We start from the raw sequence: 14,360 nt of genomic DNA, 5'->3' as shown, positions 1-14,360 counted from the left end.
ATTCACCTCGTTGCATGGGTGTATACGCAGAAAAACACTTTTATTTAACAGGAAACCTCTATATGCATTTGTGCGATTATATGCAGTTTTTAGCAAATTATTAGCAAATAACCCCATCCATTCAAACGGGAACAATCTTTCTAACCTCTGAGGCGCACTGACGTCACGCCCTCCGGTACCACGCGGGGGCGCTCGCTAGCTAACGGTGTCTTTTCCTCCCTTCAGTATTATGAATGAAAGTCTGTTCTTTAATTTCAGCACTGAAGTAGTTATCAAACGTTATCAATAAGGTGCTGAGCTAAGAGCGGAACTAAGCTCGCGTAAATTAGTTCAAGATGTCTGCGAGTGCGGTGTATGTCTTGGACTTAAAAGGAAAGGTAAGAGCCCGACGTTGCTAGCCTGCGTTAGCTTAGCTAGCCGCAATGCTATCGCATTCTTCGATGACAGATCATGATGTGGCCTAATCCGCAGCAGAGTAGCTAACGCATCGGCACGGATCGATATGCTGCGTTAAGGGGTTTCCCTTTCTAATCAACGCCGGTAAAGTGCACAAGAACATTCATACACATGTGATGGTTTAACCGGGAGCATGTTAGGCCACGTAGCGACACGAAAACACACCGGTTTCCAGCTGTTAGCTGCAGGGAAATGTTAACGGTTACCAAATAAAGTCTCTTTCTCTGCGTAGCTTTACACAGCGTTACATTTAGTGATGATCCTTCAACACGTGTGCATCTTCTGGAAGACCCGGCCGTAAAAAAGCCACTGATCGAGATGCATTTGCATCCAGTAAAAACGGTTTTAACAGCTGTTCGTTCCTGCCACGCGCAGCTGTGTTTCAGGGGTGTAGAGAACAGGTAAAAGCTGCAGGTGCATCACAGACAGGGCAGCTCACTGTGTGTCACATTGTTCCACCTAGTTTTTGTCCTAGCACAAAACCCATAGCATCTCACGATGAACAGGTAAAGATGAATACAAATAAATGAACCCATGTGACAATATGTTTAATTGACTCCATTATACATTGTTACACTTTTATATCTTCGATAGACCAACAGTAATCCTATCTGTACCTTCCAGGTCCTTGTGTGCCGAAATTACCGAGGAGATGTGGACATGTCTGAGATTGAGCACTTCATGACCCTCCTGATGGACAAGGAGGAGGAGGGGACCCTCTCCCCGATCCTGGCCCACGGGGGGGTTCGTTTCATGTGGATCAAACACAATAACCTCTACTGTATCCTTCACTGTGTGCCGGGGCACCTGACCAGCTGGTCCACCTTCTGTATTACGTCTCTAGTGCTGGTATTTTCAACTTTCGTAGCTACAATTCTCAACACCCGTCACGTCAGTGGTCGCAACGTCCAAGAAAAATGCTAGCGTCTCGCTGGTCTTCTCCTTCCTGTACAAAATTGTCCAGGTAGGGCGGGACTTACTTTCGCTAACAAAACCATATACTTGATGTTTTTGTAAATGGACAAATAAACAGTTGTTTTGTTTTTTTCCCAGGTTTTTTCAGAGTATTTCAAAGAACTGGAGGAAGAGAGCATTAGAGATAACTTTGTCATCATATACGAGCTGATGGATGAGCTGATGGATTTTGGCTATCCTCAGACTACCGATAGCAAAATTCTGCAGGAGTGAGTATCTTCTTTGCCATAGTTTGACTGCAGTTAACTTTACCCTCATTCCTTATAGGCGCAACTAATGAATTCTGCCATTATTGATCCATAAAAAAAGAGTCTGGCAGTGAAAAAAAGCTGTTGAGAAGATTTGATGTTTTGTATCGCTACTTGATTATCAACTAAAATTACCATTGTTGATTTTTCTTTAGGTGCTAATATTCATAGTGACATTTCCTCTTGTTTTTACCGACCAGTTTATCACACAGAACAACATCAGCTATTTGATGTAATGTTTTTTTTATGCATTGGTTGTTGTGTTAATGAGGTTTCAGATTGTTCTCTATATCTGCAAGTCAAAGTGAGCTTTGTGTCCTCAACATAAAGAACTGCAAATGAGCATTTAAACTCCCATGACCTGTCTGGGTTGCCTGCAGACATGTAGTGAGCTAACTCTGGAATGAGGACGGTCAGAAGTCCCTCCCTAAGTTAAGAGTCTGCGCTTGTCATTGATGCTTTCGGGAACTCTCCTCCGCAGACCGTTGATTTCCCCTTCCCTTTTGCCTCAAAGTTTACATTTTTTCGTCTCTCAGATATATAACCCAGGAAGGGCACAAGCTAGACACCGGCGCCCCGCGTCCCCCCGCCACAGTCACCAATGCCGTCTCCTGGAGATCAGAGGGCATCAAGTACAGGAAGAACGAGGTCTTCCTGGACGTCATTGAGTCGGTCAACCTCCTGGTAAGAACTCCTTGTTTAAGGGTGTTTGGCCCGTCACAGTGCTGGTAAACTTCCTCTCTGTGTGCGTCACAGCGGCCATATGTACTTGCTATATTGTCCGTAGGTTTGCTGTGAGAGCTCTCTTGAAACGGCGTTAAAGGTGGTTTTTGTTGCTCTTTTTCTCAGGTCAGTGCCAACGGCAACGTTCTGCGAAGTGAGATCGTTGGCTCCATCAAGATGCGCGTCTTCCTCTCTGGGATGCCTGAGTTGCGGCTCGGCCTTAACGACAAGGTTTTGTTTGAAAACACTGGAAGTGAGTGCTGTCTTATAACAGACTCTTGTCTATTTTTGTGTTTAAAGCAGGATTTGAGCTGTGGGAGGAGCTGGACGATGTGTTCATAATAAGTGTCACTTTCAAGCTATACAGATGTGAAAATGAGACAATAGTTCACGGGCACTCAGCGTCGTACATCTCACTTGTAATTCCTCAGAAAACCCCTGAAAGTCGTACACAAAGGCAATTTTACCCAATTTATACCCGTTCATGCAGTGCTGGTGCACTGTTGCCTCTCCTTGTCTTTTTTTCTTATTTTATCTCTTGCTTTTTCATGGAGGAGGAAAGAGTAAATCTGTAGAGTTGGAAGATGTGAAGTTCCACCAGTGCGTCCGTCTGTCTCGCTTTGAGAACGACCGCACCATCTCCTTCATTCCTCCCGATGGAGAGTTTGAGCTCATGTCCTACCGCCTCAACACCCACGTGAGTACCCTGGTGGTCCAGTAGACCTACCACTGACAAATGAATGCCTGCCAAGCACCAAATCCCGCCACACTGTATTTATTTAATTTAATATATTTCCTGAGAGTATTATCAGTTTTTAGTGTTCTTTTTTCGCCCTGCACGTTGCTTGCTTTTTCGGGAAGCGCAGTCAGTAAGCTAATATTCTACGCAACAGGATCTTGGCCAATGCAAACCACGCTTTGCTCAAATCTAGCTAAATTGCTCCATTGTCAAGCAGGCCAGGAGCTTTTCAAGCACCCAAAACCTAATCGGTGGAGAATCGAACGGAAGGAGGACGGGGGGGGGGGGGGGGGGGGGATTTAAAGGAAAGCACCTGCGGTTAAGATAATGCAAAGTGACCTCAAATTCTCCATACGTGTTTCACAATAACAGTGCCAGTCAGCTTGTCAGAGGGGAAGTAGCACAGTGGAGCAGAGGTCTCTCCAGCTGCAGCTACTAGGGGTCAAATTTGGGACTTCTTGAGTTGCATATTGCTAAATCATACCTGTCATGCCCCTCCCCCATTTTAATGCATGACTGCAAGTTAAAAGTGACATATTCCTTCATTAAAAGTATTGCCTATTGTGTGTTCCTATATATGAAAAAGACACACAGTGTTAGAGATTTTTTTCACGTTAAAACAATTTGTTCCTGATAAATATTTTATTTAAAATGATTCAGTTTCAACATCATCCTCTAAAATCCAGTGTCAGCCGGGCTTTGTGCTATATCACAGAAACACGTGAGCCAGCTTTTGCGCAATCTGTGTCTTTCCCTTGATTTCCTCCGAGACACTCAGCGCGCACACCACCGATTTCACACGACGCAAACCTTGAGCCTGATGTTTTTCTGTTCTTTGTTTGTATTAAATGTATTTATGCCTAAATGTCTTCTGGTGAAAGGTTTAGTGTTTGTTCTTGCTGCAGTAATATCTGCTATCCACCAGGCGGTGACTCCGTCATACGTTTTCAATGGACGCTGAGCGTAATAGACCCTGTTTAAAATGATTTTAATGGTGGGTAATTATGTGTGTGTGTGTGTGTGTGTGTTCTTTTTTATTTTGTCAGGTGAAGCCCTTGATCTGGATTGAATCTGTCATCGAGAAGCACTCCCACAGTCGCATCGAGTACATGATCAAGGCAGGTCCCTTTAGCACTCGTGTCGTTCCTAGAAACGCTCTTTTTGCTGTCTAATCTGGGTCCCATAGGTTTGATCGTGGTGAAATGAGAAGTAAGTAAGGAAGGAGACCTCTGCTTTGACGGCAGGGCCGTGGACTCCCCCTCGCGGTGCGTGTCGCCCCCCCCCCCGGTGGCTGTTTAAAACTCGACCTGCTTGTTTTTCCCGTCCCAGGCGAAGAGTCAGTTCAAACGGCGCTCCACGGCCAACAACGTGGAGATCCACATTCCCGTGCCAACGGACGCCGACTCTCCCAAATTCAAGACTACCGTGGGCAGCGTGAAGTGGGTGCCCGAGAACAGCGAGATCGTCTGGTCAATCAAGTCCTTCCCTGTGAGCATAAGTTGTGACTCACGAGGAGCGTGCGAATGTGGAAAAAAAAAGAGGGATTGTTTGATCTTGATTGATGTTTGCGTGACTTCACTAGACTCTTGTTAGGGTGGGTCGGGTCGTGTGTGCTGTAGATACTGTGGATAATGACTCGGGCACCAGAATATCAAGTTTCCGTTTTGTAAGGGAGACTCTGTGTTTTGACTCGTCACAGGGTGGAAAGGAGTATTTGATGCGCGCCCACTTCGGTCTGCCGAGTGTCGAGGCTGAAGACAAGGAAGGGAAGCCCCCAATTAGTGTCAAGTTTGAGATACCGTACTTCACTACCTCAGGCATCCAGGTACACACACACACACACACACGCATGTGTCTAACATTATTCAAGTAATTCAGAGGGAAAACGCATTAAATCGGGTTAAGGTTCAAGCACGTGCTCATCATTCCTACTTAGTAAACGGTCTGAGAGCACGTTCAAGGAATCGCTGCAGCTCGTCTGCACCTGCAGCCGGATTACACGCATGCATAGTCCACGTATCATGCGTTGCTCGTTTGTTTTCCTGTCGTCCTGCATTTAGAGTTTTAAGGTGCGGAGTATTTGTGCTCTTTCACTCTCTCACTCCCCCGGAGCAGGAATTTCAACAATTCTTATTTTGTCCTGTTGTTGGCCAGAGGGGGCAGTATGATAGCACCGTCAAACGGGGAGAAAGCGTTTGTGGTTGAGAACATTTTTACAGTTGGAACAAGCCAGAAGGCAACTGCTCATCAGTTTGGAGCCCTCTGCATTCAGGGCAATTACAGTGATAGAAAATGTCATTCTTAGTTACAGGTAAGTAGATTCATTGGGATTTGATGGTGATTCCCATGAAAATGAGAGAGGAAGTAATGTTTGAATGACCACAGTTTGAGATGCTGTATAATCCGAGTTGTCCTGTGATCATATGTGTAGCATCAAGGTAGCGCACAGATGTGAGGAAACATTCTAAAACTCCATTCCTCCACAAGGATTTACATGAGCTAAAGATCGATAATCTCATCTTTTCAACCCGAAGTTGTAATATACTTGTGCATTTATTTAAATATATGGGACAATATGAATACTTCTGCCGTTAAAAGCTCTAATGGGATGCTGGAGAATAACTTTGTTATTGAGCGCATTCATTCATTACTAAAACAGTATTTCCATCAGACTGTATATCAACACCCAATATAAACTACTTTTATAGCAACTTACAGCCATCTTATGACAAATGTTAAGCTCCTTGATCAACTTTATTATTCTCAACTGATTTTTTTCTACTTTTTACAGTTTTATTTACTTTTGAAAAATGCGTTCTGTTTGATTGAGTTAAAATATGTAAGAGGTCATATTTTCCTGCTTCTCCACATTTCCTATGAGTCAATAAGACCTTATTAAGTTGTGTGGACATTACGCAGCCCACACGGAAACAGGAAGCTCAAACCCACAATAATTCAAATATGTGATATTTTTAATTGGGGTGTTTTTGGCAGTAAAAGAATGCCTGCCATTTTCCTAGATAATTTGACAGCTGAAAGAAGTAATCTTCTGTTCCTTCCTTCCTTTTCACATCTTTACTAATCCATAAATGAACAGATGCTTGAATAAAAGGCAAGCGCAGCATGTGCAGCTTTTCATGTCCATGAAATGTAAAAAGTGATAGAAATCCTTTTGTCCTCATGGCTTCAATATTGGAAATAAGATTATTTTTTTATTTTTATTTTTTTCATTTTAAGTACGAGAGTCCTGGTAGCACTGTTGAATCTTTGGATTGGTGGATGATTCAGAGCCTTCAACCAGTTCCCAAATCGTATAATCAAAAGCTTAAAAACTCCTCGCTCAGCGTTTGCAGTCACCATCGCAAAGGCAACCTTTTTCAGGCCGCTAACCTTCCCCTTACTGCAGGGCGACAGCAGACTGCGCCTCAGGCTCCCGATTGCAGTCGAGATCACCGCTCTACGTGTGAGACGAGCCCGTGGGGCTTAATTAGACACATGTCAATTTTCAAAGCATGAGAAAGTTCCTCCTAACTTCACCACTAAGTGTAGGGGCCCGCACATGGGAAGTGTGTACGATGCACGTTAAACGCACCGTATAAGTTTAAAGAGAATTGGAGCACGCCGGCACTGGCGGCGTCGGCGGCGGCAGAAGCGGCGTCTTTAAGGTGATGCAGAGGGAACGCCGGCAGATGCCCAAAAGCCCCGATGGATCCAGACCACACATGCAGTCTGTACTTACCAAACGAGATACAGCAAACATCCTCCGGTGCTCTTCTCATCTTACAAGCCATAATGATATTTTGCGGGGGGACGTCTTTTGATGGCGTTTTGCTGACTGCGTACCCACGGTCAGACCGACTGCATGTTTGGCTGCCGGGGGGGGGGGGGGGGGGGGTCAGGGAAGAAGTGCTGTGCCGGCAGACTCGCTGATCCCGCGTCTGCGTTTTTATTCGTCGTCATGCGTCTTGTCTGTCGCTCCCCCCCCCCCCCCCCCCCGTCCATCTGACCTCACGGTGGAGTGGAAGGTAATGACAAGGCGGTCCACTACCGAGGCCTCACCGCCGCTCGACCCACACATTCCTGCCCCGTCTGTCCGGCTTTCGGCTGGGAACCGGCGTGATGAAGAAAGGGGTCGTGTCAGCCTTTAAGCGCTCGCTCTCGTTGCAATTGTTTATGTGTATATCTTTTCTTTTTTTTGCTTCGGAAGTATGGGTAATAGCAGTGGCGGTTAATTTTTTATACACCACAATAATATTTCATCATTTATAAAGAAATACAATGTGCAATCATGTTCTCCGATGGCTTGGTATTTTTAGTGTGTTTTTCGAAAATCAACCCTGTTGTAACACTGCTCTGGTGAAATATCAGTTAATGGCTTGTGAAAGTTGTATCTCGATAGTGCTGATGTGCATTTTTTTTTCTCTCACAAGCCTGAAAAATACAGTTATGTAAATGAACTTAGAGTCCCTTGAAAGCTGTATGTGCTTCCTTTCTCACACTGTGACTCATACTACTGCTTCCTCATCGTCAACGCTGCTTTTACTCCAACTTGCAGTTAAAATGTGTCTTTGAGTGTCAAATATTTGCTGTAGGTTTAAAAGGAGGTCCAAATAGTATACTGTTCATAGAAACCTTTCAGACCATAATGCACTGCACCGCTCTCTCTGTGTGACAAACCGTTCCAGTGCATGCTGGGATGAACTCCAGCCTTCCCTGTATCACTGCACAGGAGGAAAAAATCAGTAGTTGCGTTACACCAGCCACTTACAACATTTTCTGCAATAATGTGCAAACCCTAAAACGTTTTATATCAACGAATCGAGTGCAGGAAGCATCCTTTCTCTCTCGTGTGTTCACACCAGTCATTGAGCTTTTGGTTTTCCCGCGACAGGTGCGATACTTGAAGATCATCGAGAAGAGTGGCTACCAGGCTCTGCCGTGGGTGCGCTACATCACCCAGAATGGAGGTAGGTCATGATTTCACTAATACCGCTGCAGAGGGCCCCGCATGTGCGGCTCTTAGGCAACAGTTGGGCAATGCGGTGCAACGCGGTGGGAACCAGCCTCGAACTGATGCCGCTTTGTGAAAAAAGGGGATCCGCGCTAGAACATGAGGCAATGTGGCAACGTCCTGCGAAATGTGAGAAAGTGAACTTTCACTGTCGACCTTCCCCGATCTTCATACCGAAAATTTCAAACGTTGCACATGTCGGCCTTTTCGCTAATGTTGCCACTAATTGCCAAACATCCTTATCTCATTTCCTTTGTATTCCATTCATTCTGGGTGGAAAGCATCAGCTGCCGCCACTTTATTTCTCTCCCGATTCTCTGATTTATTTTGTCCACTTGATTAAGTTGTGTCCCATTTCCTCCTCAGATTACCAGCTCCGGACCCAGTAGGCAGCGCCTCGGTCCTCCGTGGGCAGGTGGAAATCAGAGGGAGGGGGGGGGGCGGCGCTAATGCGCTATTAATGGCAGGTGTCAGTCACGAGACGAGAGGACTCTTCTTTTCCTTTTTTTTTAGTTTTTGTATCTGTTGATGTTCTACTGATTTCTGATCAATGCAAATAATAGTTGGAGCCTGCGGTTAGGTAAGGTTGTCAAATCAAAAGTAATTTTGTTTTACTACTATGTGGCTCTTAATGTGAACGAGGCCAAGGGTAGCAGAAGTCATGTTTACATCCAGCACGCACCGATGTACTCAAAGTTATTACAGAAGGAGTCAAAACGGTTTAAAAGAGTTATGTTACAATTGTCATTTAGTTAATGTAATCGCATCCACGCAGGTTAATAAAATATGTCTGAGTAGGATATCTTTTTATACGAAGCTGCTTTGTTCTGCCACAATTCCAATTTGTTGATTATGTGTATATATTTGTTACATGTTGATGAACGTCAGTGTTATTTGTTTGCAAATTATAAATGGTAAAGCAAAGTTATATCTCTTTTTTTTTTTTTTTTCTTTGTGTAGTATTATCACCTGTGAGGCCAGAGCATTGCCCTGTCGTGCTTTTCTTCAAATTGACTCCTCTGACATTTCGGCTTTGTAGGAAACATGAACTTTGAGTCGTACGGTAGAAATGCCAGTTGAAAAAGAAAATCCCTCTTTTCCAACCTGACGGTCGTTGTCTTTTCCCTGTCTGTAACCACACACCTTTTAAATCATTAAATGTCTATTTAGAGAAAACGTTTTCAACGTGTCACCGGGTCATTTTGTTTGTGACGTTGTCTCTGTGAGCCGGGATTGTGTCCCCTGCAGGCACCTGTCCAACGCGGAGTGGGGGGGTAAACTGCACAGGGGGAGGTTTCCTGTATCGGGGGGGGGGGGGGGGGGGTGGTGTGGCGGTAGTTGGTTCTTTCCATCCCGTCCTGGAGGTCTGAGGGTGGGACTCTCAGTCCTGTGATATCACGGGCAATTGAGCGCCAGCACTCCGTAAACAGGCAGCGGAGCCGGGGAGGATGTGACTCCAGCTGTGGTCAGCGCTCGCAGACACACACACACACACAAACGTAGGATGGACCCGCACAGGCCGGCCGTTGTTCGTGCCAAGCCAGACTGCCGTGGTCCCGCGTGAGGTCATTCCTTAAGTTTGGCTTGTAAGGGGTGGGGGGGGGGGGGGGGGGGGACTGTCATACTTTTAAGTCATGTGATTAAAAGCAGGTGGCCATGGCCTCATCATATTCAGCTGGGCACAGGGTTGCCATTCTATCACTTTTGTTCTTCTTAAAAGCACCTGTTGTGAAACACACACACACACACACAAAGCAGGTGTGCCATGTCTGAGAGCAGGGTATGACTCACTTTTTAAAATAGCGCTATCTTATACGCTTGTCAATGTTCTTGATGGTCATCCAGCGTGAAGCTGCCTGCAACCGAAACATGAAAGCTGCTTAAGTTATGTTCTTATCTTCAGCCACGGTATTTGGCTTGTCTTTCTTTTCCACCAGCACATGAACCCTTTTCTGGGACAGCGTATCAAATATTACAATAATATAAGAAGATTTCAAGCGGCATTTTCCAGCCGTACTTAAGGGTGTGAAAATAACAAGTCGGTAAATCTGCTGAATTTGGAGAAAAGCAAAGTGAGCTCATTGAGCTTTTTCCAGCCTCGCAGACCTGATCTCTCCAGCGAGCGCCCTCATTAGAGTGCAGTTTGGCGTGTGCATACTTGTCCTATCCAGCCGTGATCTGGATGACAGGTATGAGGCCGGTAATAACAACTCGGGCCAGATTAAATGTTATCTTGTCTGCATCCACGCTTCCTTGCCGGGGGGACACTGTGGGATACTTGGTAGCGCGTGTGAATATAGTGTTTGGCGCATGAAGAGAACGCTGCATTCATTTCGGGCTGTGGGGAGTCAGAGGGCAGACCCACACCTCACGTTGCACGATCGCTTACTTCAAGTTTCCTTCTTATGTTCACAAATATTTAACATAAACATGTACCCTCTTATCTAGCAGTAACCGCAGGGTTATGATCAAATGTTTTTTGGAGGCAAAGCTAATCATCATTATAAGCAGAAGAATTTAGATTGTTGACTCAAGTAGTAGCAATGCGGCTATATAAATATAGTTTTACAAGGTAAAGTCCTGCTAGCAGAATATTAATAATTAATAAGTTAAAGTAATATCAATAAACAAAATGTAATTAGTATCAAAAGTAAAATAACTCATTAACCAGCTTCTGTATAGCTTCTGTTGAGCCCTAAACTGAGCTTTTACTTTGAAGTATGGTGTTTGAAAAGTGTTGAAAAAAAACTGATAAAATAAATGTGGAAATATTGGATATTGACAATAAAATACTAACTTGCAAATTCTAACTCACACATACCTTTTAAAATATAGTCACACACTTCTGTCAATGCAGTTATTGTCATTTGATGGTATTTCGAAATGAAAGCATTGACGGTAATTTCATTTCATAGTTTGGAAAATGGAATAATAGGCTGCTTGTAAAGAAAAAAAACTTTTTTTGCCTCAACTTTAGGGTTATAAAGTCGTTGAATGTAGCTTTAACTTTCATTTTACTACACAAAATAATGCGTGACTATGCCAACAGGTGAACCAAACAAAAGCTTCACCTTTCCCCTCATGGAGTTGCCGTGACAACACCCCATTGTTACTGATTTAACGGCGGATGCTTCACTGTAGTTATTGTCTATGGAAAATAACCACGGTTACTCAACAGCGTGATGAAGCAACAGATTCTGATTTCTCACAGCGTGGCAGTGTCGCCCTCATGCCCAGGTGTGCCACGAGGAACCCCGTGTTTACCCGCACACACGGAACCCCGCCGCCTAGCAACCGAGGGAAACCCTCGCCCTCTCGTGTCGCGCAAGGACTCTGATCCCCGGCGTGACGTCAAGACACGTCGTTCCCCTCACAGGCACGCAGATCAGGCCCCCCCCCCCCCCCCCCCCCCCCCCCCCCCCTGTGATCACCGGCGTGGAGCCTCCTACCCTCAGTTGTGAAACACAAATAGCTGAGTCACTGCGGGATAGTAACTGGAGGAGAAGGTATTTCTGAGGGACTTCCTCCCGCAGAAACCTGAAATAGTTTTTACACTGGTTAATACAACACCGGGAGCTCAGTGTGTGTGGTCCGCGCTGGCTTTACAGTAGGCTATTCCTTGAGTGTGGGGGAAATTTCCATCGTCCTGTGTAGACTTTAGAACAATATTGGTTTAAAGAGCATATAGCGTACTGTATATAGCCCAGTGTTCAACATAGCTGGCCTTGAAACACCGTTGTTAACCCTCGGGGGGGGCCTCCAGCCCACACATCGCTGACAGATACAGGCCTTCATTTTGGGTCAGTCGCAAGGTCGAAGTGCACATCCGGTCAAACATATGGCACAATTGTTATATTTACCTACCATTAAGAGGTCTCATATAACAAGTGTTTTGTTATGTCTTTGCCTTGGAAACTGACTCATCAGCGGTGGGGTCCAAAGTCTGAAAGATCAGCATGTACAGTCAGGCACGTACAACCTTATTATCAACCTCATTTCATAACACACACACACACACACACACACACACACACGCAACATATTATTATGGAGCAACAGAGCAAGGCTTCCCAAACTGGGCGCCGGACCCCCCAAGTGTTTCCGAGATTAATCACAGAGGTCAGCAGATGATTAAAAAAAAAAGATAGACATTTTGGGAAATAGGCTTTTTTTTGTTGCTTTTTTACAGATTAAGATTGCAAGATCAAGATCACCCTCATGTCTTGCAGTTGTAAAACCCACTAGCGTAGCTAGAAATTTAGGGGAAACGGTCCACTAAATAGAAGTTCCGGAGTTGGATCCTCTCTAAAAGCCTCTCGCACAAACTGTCCATAAACTGTGATGAGAGATCACAGGTAGACACTTGAAAGTTGCAACTAATGGTTCTTTTCTTGATAAAGTCTTTGGACAATGTGTGAAATGTGTTAAAATTGTTTTTTTTTTCAAATTCTTTTAAAATATCCCAATGAGCCCAAAGTGAGGGTCTTCAAAAGGCTTTCTGTGTCAGACTAACCATCAAGAACCCAGAAATATTATACGGATTTACAACCACATTAAAAAGAGAAATGCAGAAACAGCTTACAATTGAGACATGAAACTAACACATGTGTGGTGTTTATGACTAAATCCAACTTCCTTTTTATTCTGACAAACTTTCAGAGTTATGTTTTTTTAAAATATTTTCCCTGGAAAACTACCCGGGATACAATAATGGCATCCAATACATGAAATGGAACTGCTTTGCTCTCTGTCAGCCGTTTGTTTTGTCAGTTAGTATCTTCTCTTAAACTTATTCAAACTGAAATGTCAATACAAGAGGCCCGGCTTTCTAAATATACCCCCGTTGGTTCTTTCTCTCTATATTTACATGCTTGTCTTTCCTCAGCGTTGTGGAGTCACAGTGCCACGACATGCCCCAACGCTGCTGGAGGATTATGTGAAAACTACACAGCTATAATGGCGATTCTATGCAACCTGAGGCAAAATCTACATGTCCCTCCCGCCGTCCCCCCCGTCCCCACTAAACAAACATAGATGTGTCCGGTCTGTGTGAGAAGGAAGTTGTCTTGCAGGGGGGGAAAAAAAGTCTTCCTTTATCAAATACATGAAAAGAGAAAGAGCACTTAGTGAGTTCACACGTCACTGGGGATCATTTATATTTTATGACAGAGGAGGAAGTCTTTCACTTTTCTCTGTCGCCGGACAAAGGCATCAAAAATTAATATCGCTTGGGGCCGAATGCTGATGGAGAAATCCTTTCTTGTTAGCACAATAGATCGTGAAATCCTCGTCCTCTTTGAGAAAGCACGGGACACCTGGCTGTTAGATGTAAGTTCAAAGGCCCGTAGGAGCTTTCAGTAACCTTCTGTTCTTCTGTTATATTTGGACAGAGAAAGACAAGTGCACAGTGGGCACAAAGACACCTTGCAATCTGGATAATGACCATCGCAGACCTCCAGCAGCAGCACGGCAGAGGACAAACCGCTGCTCCCTATTCTTCAAATTGCTCTTTTAATCAGCTACATCTGGATATTATCTGGACGGTAACAGCCGTAATAAACATTGACAAACTTAATCAGAAACTCCCCAGTTAAACCGTGATAGTCCACAAGAGCGCCTTTTGGTTACTGAAAATATTCGTGTTGTCCCCGTCTCTCGCTCGTCTGGACATGTGATAGGCCTTGGACGGCGTGTGACATACTTTCGGCTGTCTTAATGCCGGCCCGCTGCACCAAATCATATTTTAGCACAAGTGCATGGCAACAGCAAAACAAAAAGGCCCAGGATGAATTCTTAGGCCGACCACTTTCTGAATTACTGATCATGTAAAAACCCGCTGTGGCTCCCAGATTGCAAACATCAGTCCTTGGAGCCTGCATGCAAACCAGCCCTCGAAATAGGCTTGTCTATTTCTGTTGGGCTGCGGGGGGAAACATGTGTTTGACATCAGTGTCACTCACTATGGAAGTTTCACAGTGGGGCTTCATTGTCCCCTCAGAGGAACTCCACTTGAACAAACGGGTGACAATAGATCTGAACGAGTAATTACAGTCCAATCAATGTTTGAGTACGGCTCTGCTTACATTTAATGGTTCCTGGATCCAATATTGTGTCTCAATTTGAACCCGTCCGGGCTGCTGTTTGTTCTACCTCTGTGCAAAGGGGCTCTGGAGAGACGACGCACGCACAAAGCCCAGCGTGTCCGGCC

The 14,360-nt window shown here is 44.8% G+C and overlaps 1 protein-coding gene across 2 annotated transcripts; it reads left to right on the top strand.

Annotated features, from left to right (window-relative positions):
• Window positions 1-166: 166 nt before the first annotated feature.
• On the top strand, window positions 167-9,332 carry ap1m1 (adaptor related protein complex 1 subunit mu 1). 2 transcript variants are annotated; one of them, XM_037459068.2, is made up of 12 exons: window positions 167-377; window positions 1,081-1,237; window positions 1,353-1,420; window positions 1,510-1,640; window positions 2,216-2,363; window positions 2,529-2,655; window positions 2,960-3,099; window positions 4,188-4,259; window positions 4,471-4,629; window positions 4,841-4,966; window positions 8,033-8,108; window positions 8,519-9,332. In XM_037459068.2, the coding sequence occupies exons 1-12, from the start codon at window positions 336-338 to the stop codon at window positions 8,539-8,541; spliced, it is 1,269 nt and encodes a 422-aa protein (XP_037314965.1). In that variant the 5' UTR covers window positions 167-335; the 3' UTR covers window positions 8,542-9,332. The 2 variants fall into 2 exon arrangements, with proteins under 2 accessions (XP_037314965.1, XP_037314963.1); XM_037459066.2 differs by having other exon boundaries at window positions 2,957-3,099.
• Window positions 9,333-14,360: the final 5,028 nt, after the last annotated feature.

Source organism: Pungitius pungitius, chromosome 15, assembly GCF_949316345.1.
Source record: "Pungitius pungitius chromosome 15, fPunPun2.1, whole genome shotgun sequence".
In the NCBI taxonomy this organism is placed as follows: Eukaryota; Metazoa; Chordata; class Actinopteri; order Perciformes; family Gasterosteidae; genus Pungitius; species Pungitius pungitius.
This window is presented reverse-complemented; position numbering and strand designations above follow the sequence as displayed.

Coding starts and splice junctions, on each gene's coding strand:
- ap1m1 (XM_037459066.2), top strand. CDS start 336: ATGTCTGCGAGTGCGGTGTATGTCTTGGACTTAAAAGGAAAG. Junction 1,641..2,215: donor GATAGCAAAATTCTGCAGGA/GTGAGTATCTTC, acceptor TTCGTCTCTCAG/ATATATAACCCAGGAAGGGC. Junction 4,260..4,470: donor GCATCGAGTACATGATCAAG/GCAGGTCCCTTT, acceptor TTCCCGTCCCAG/GCGAAGAGTCAGTTCAAACG.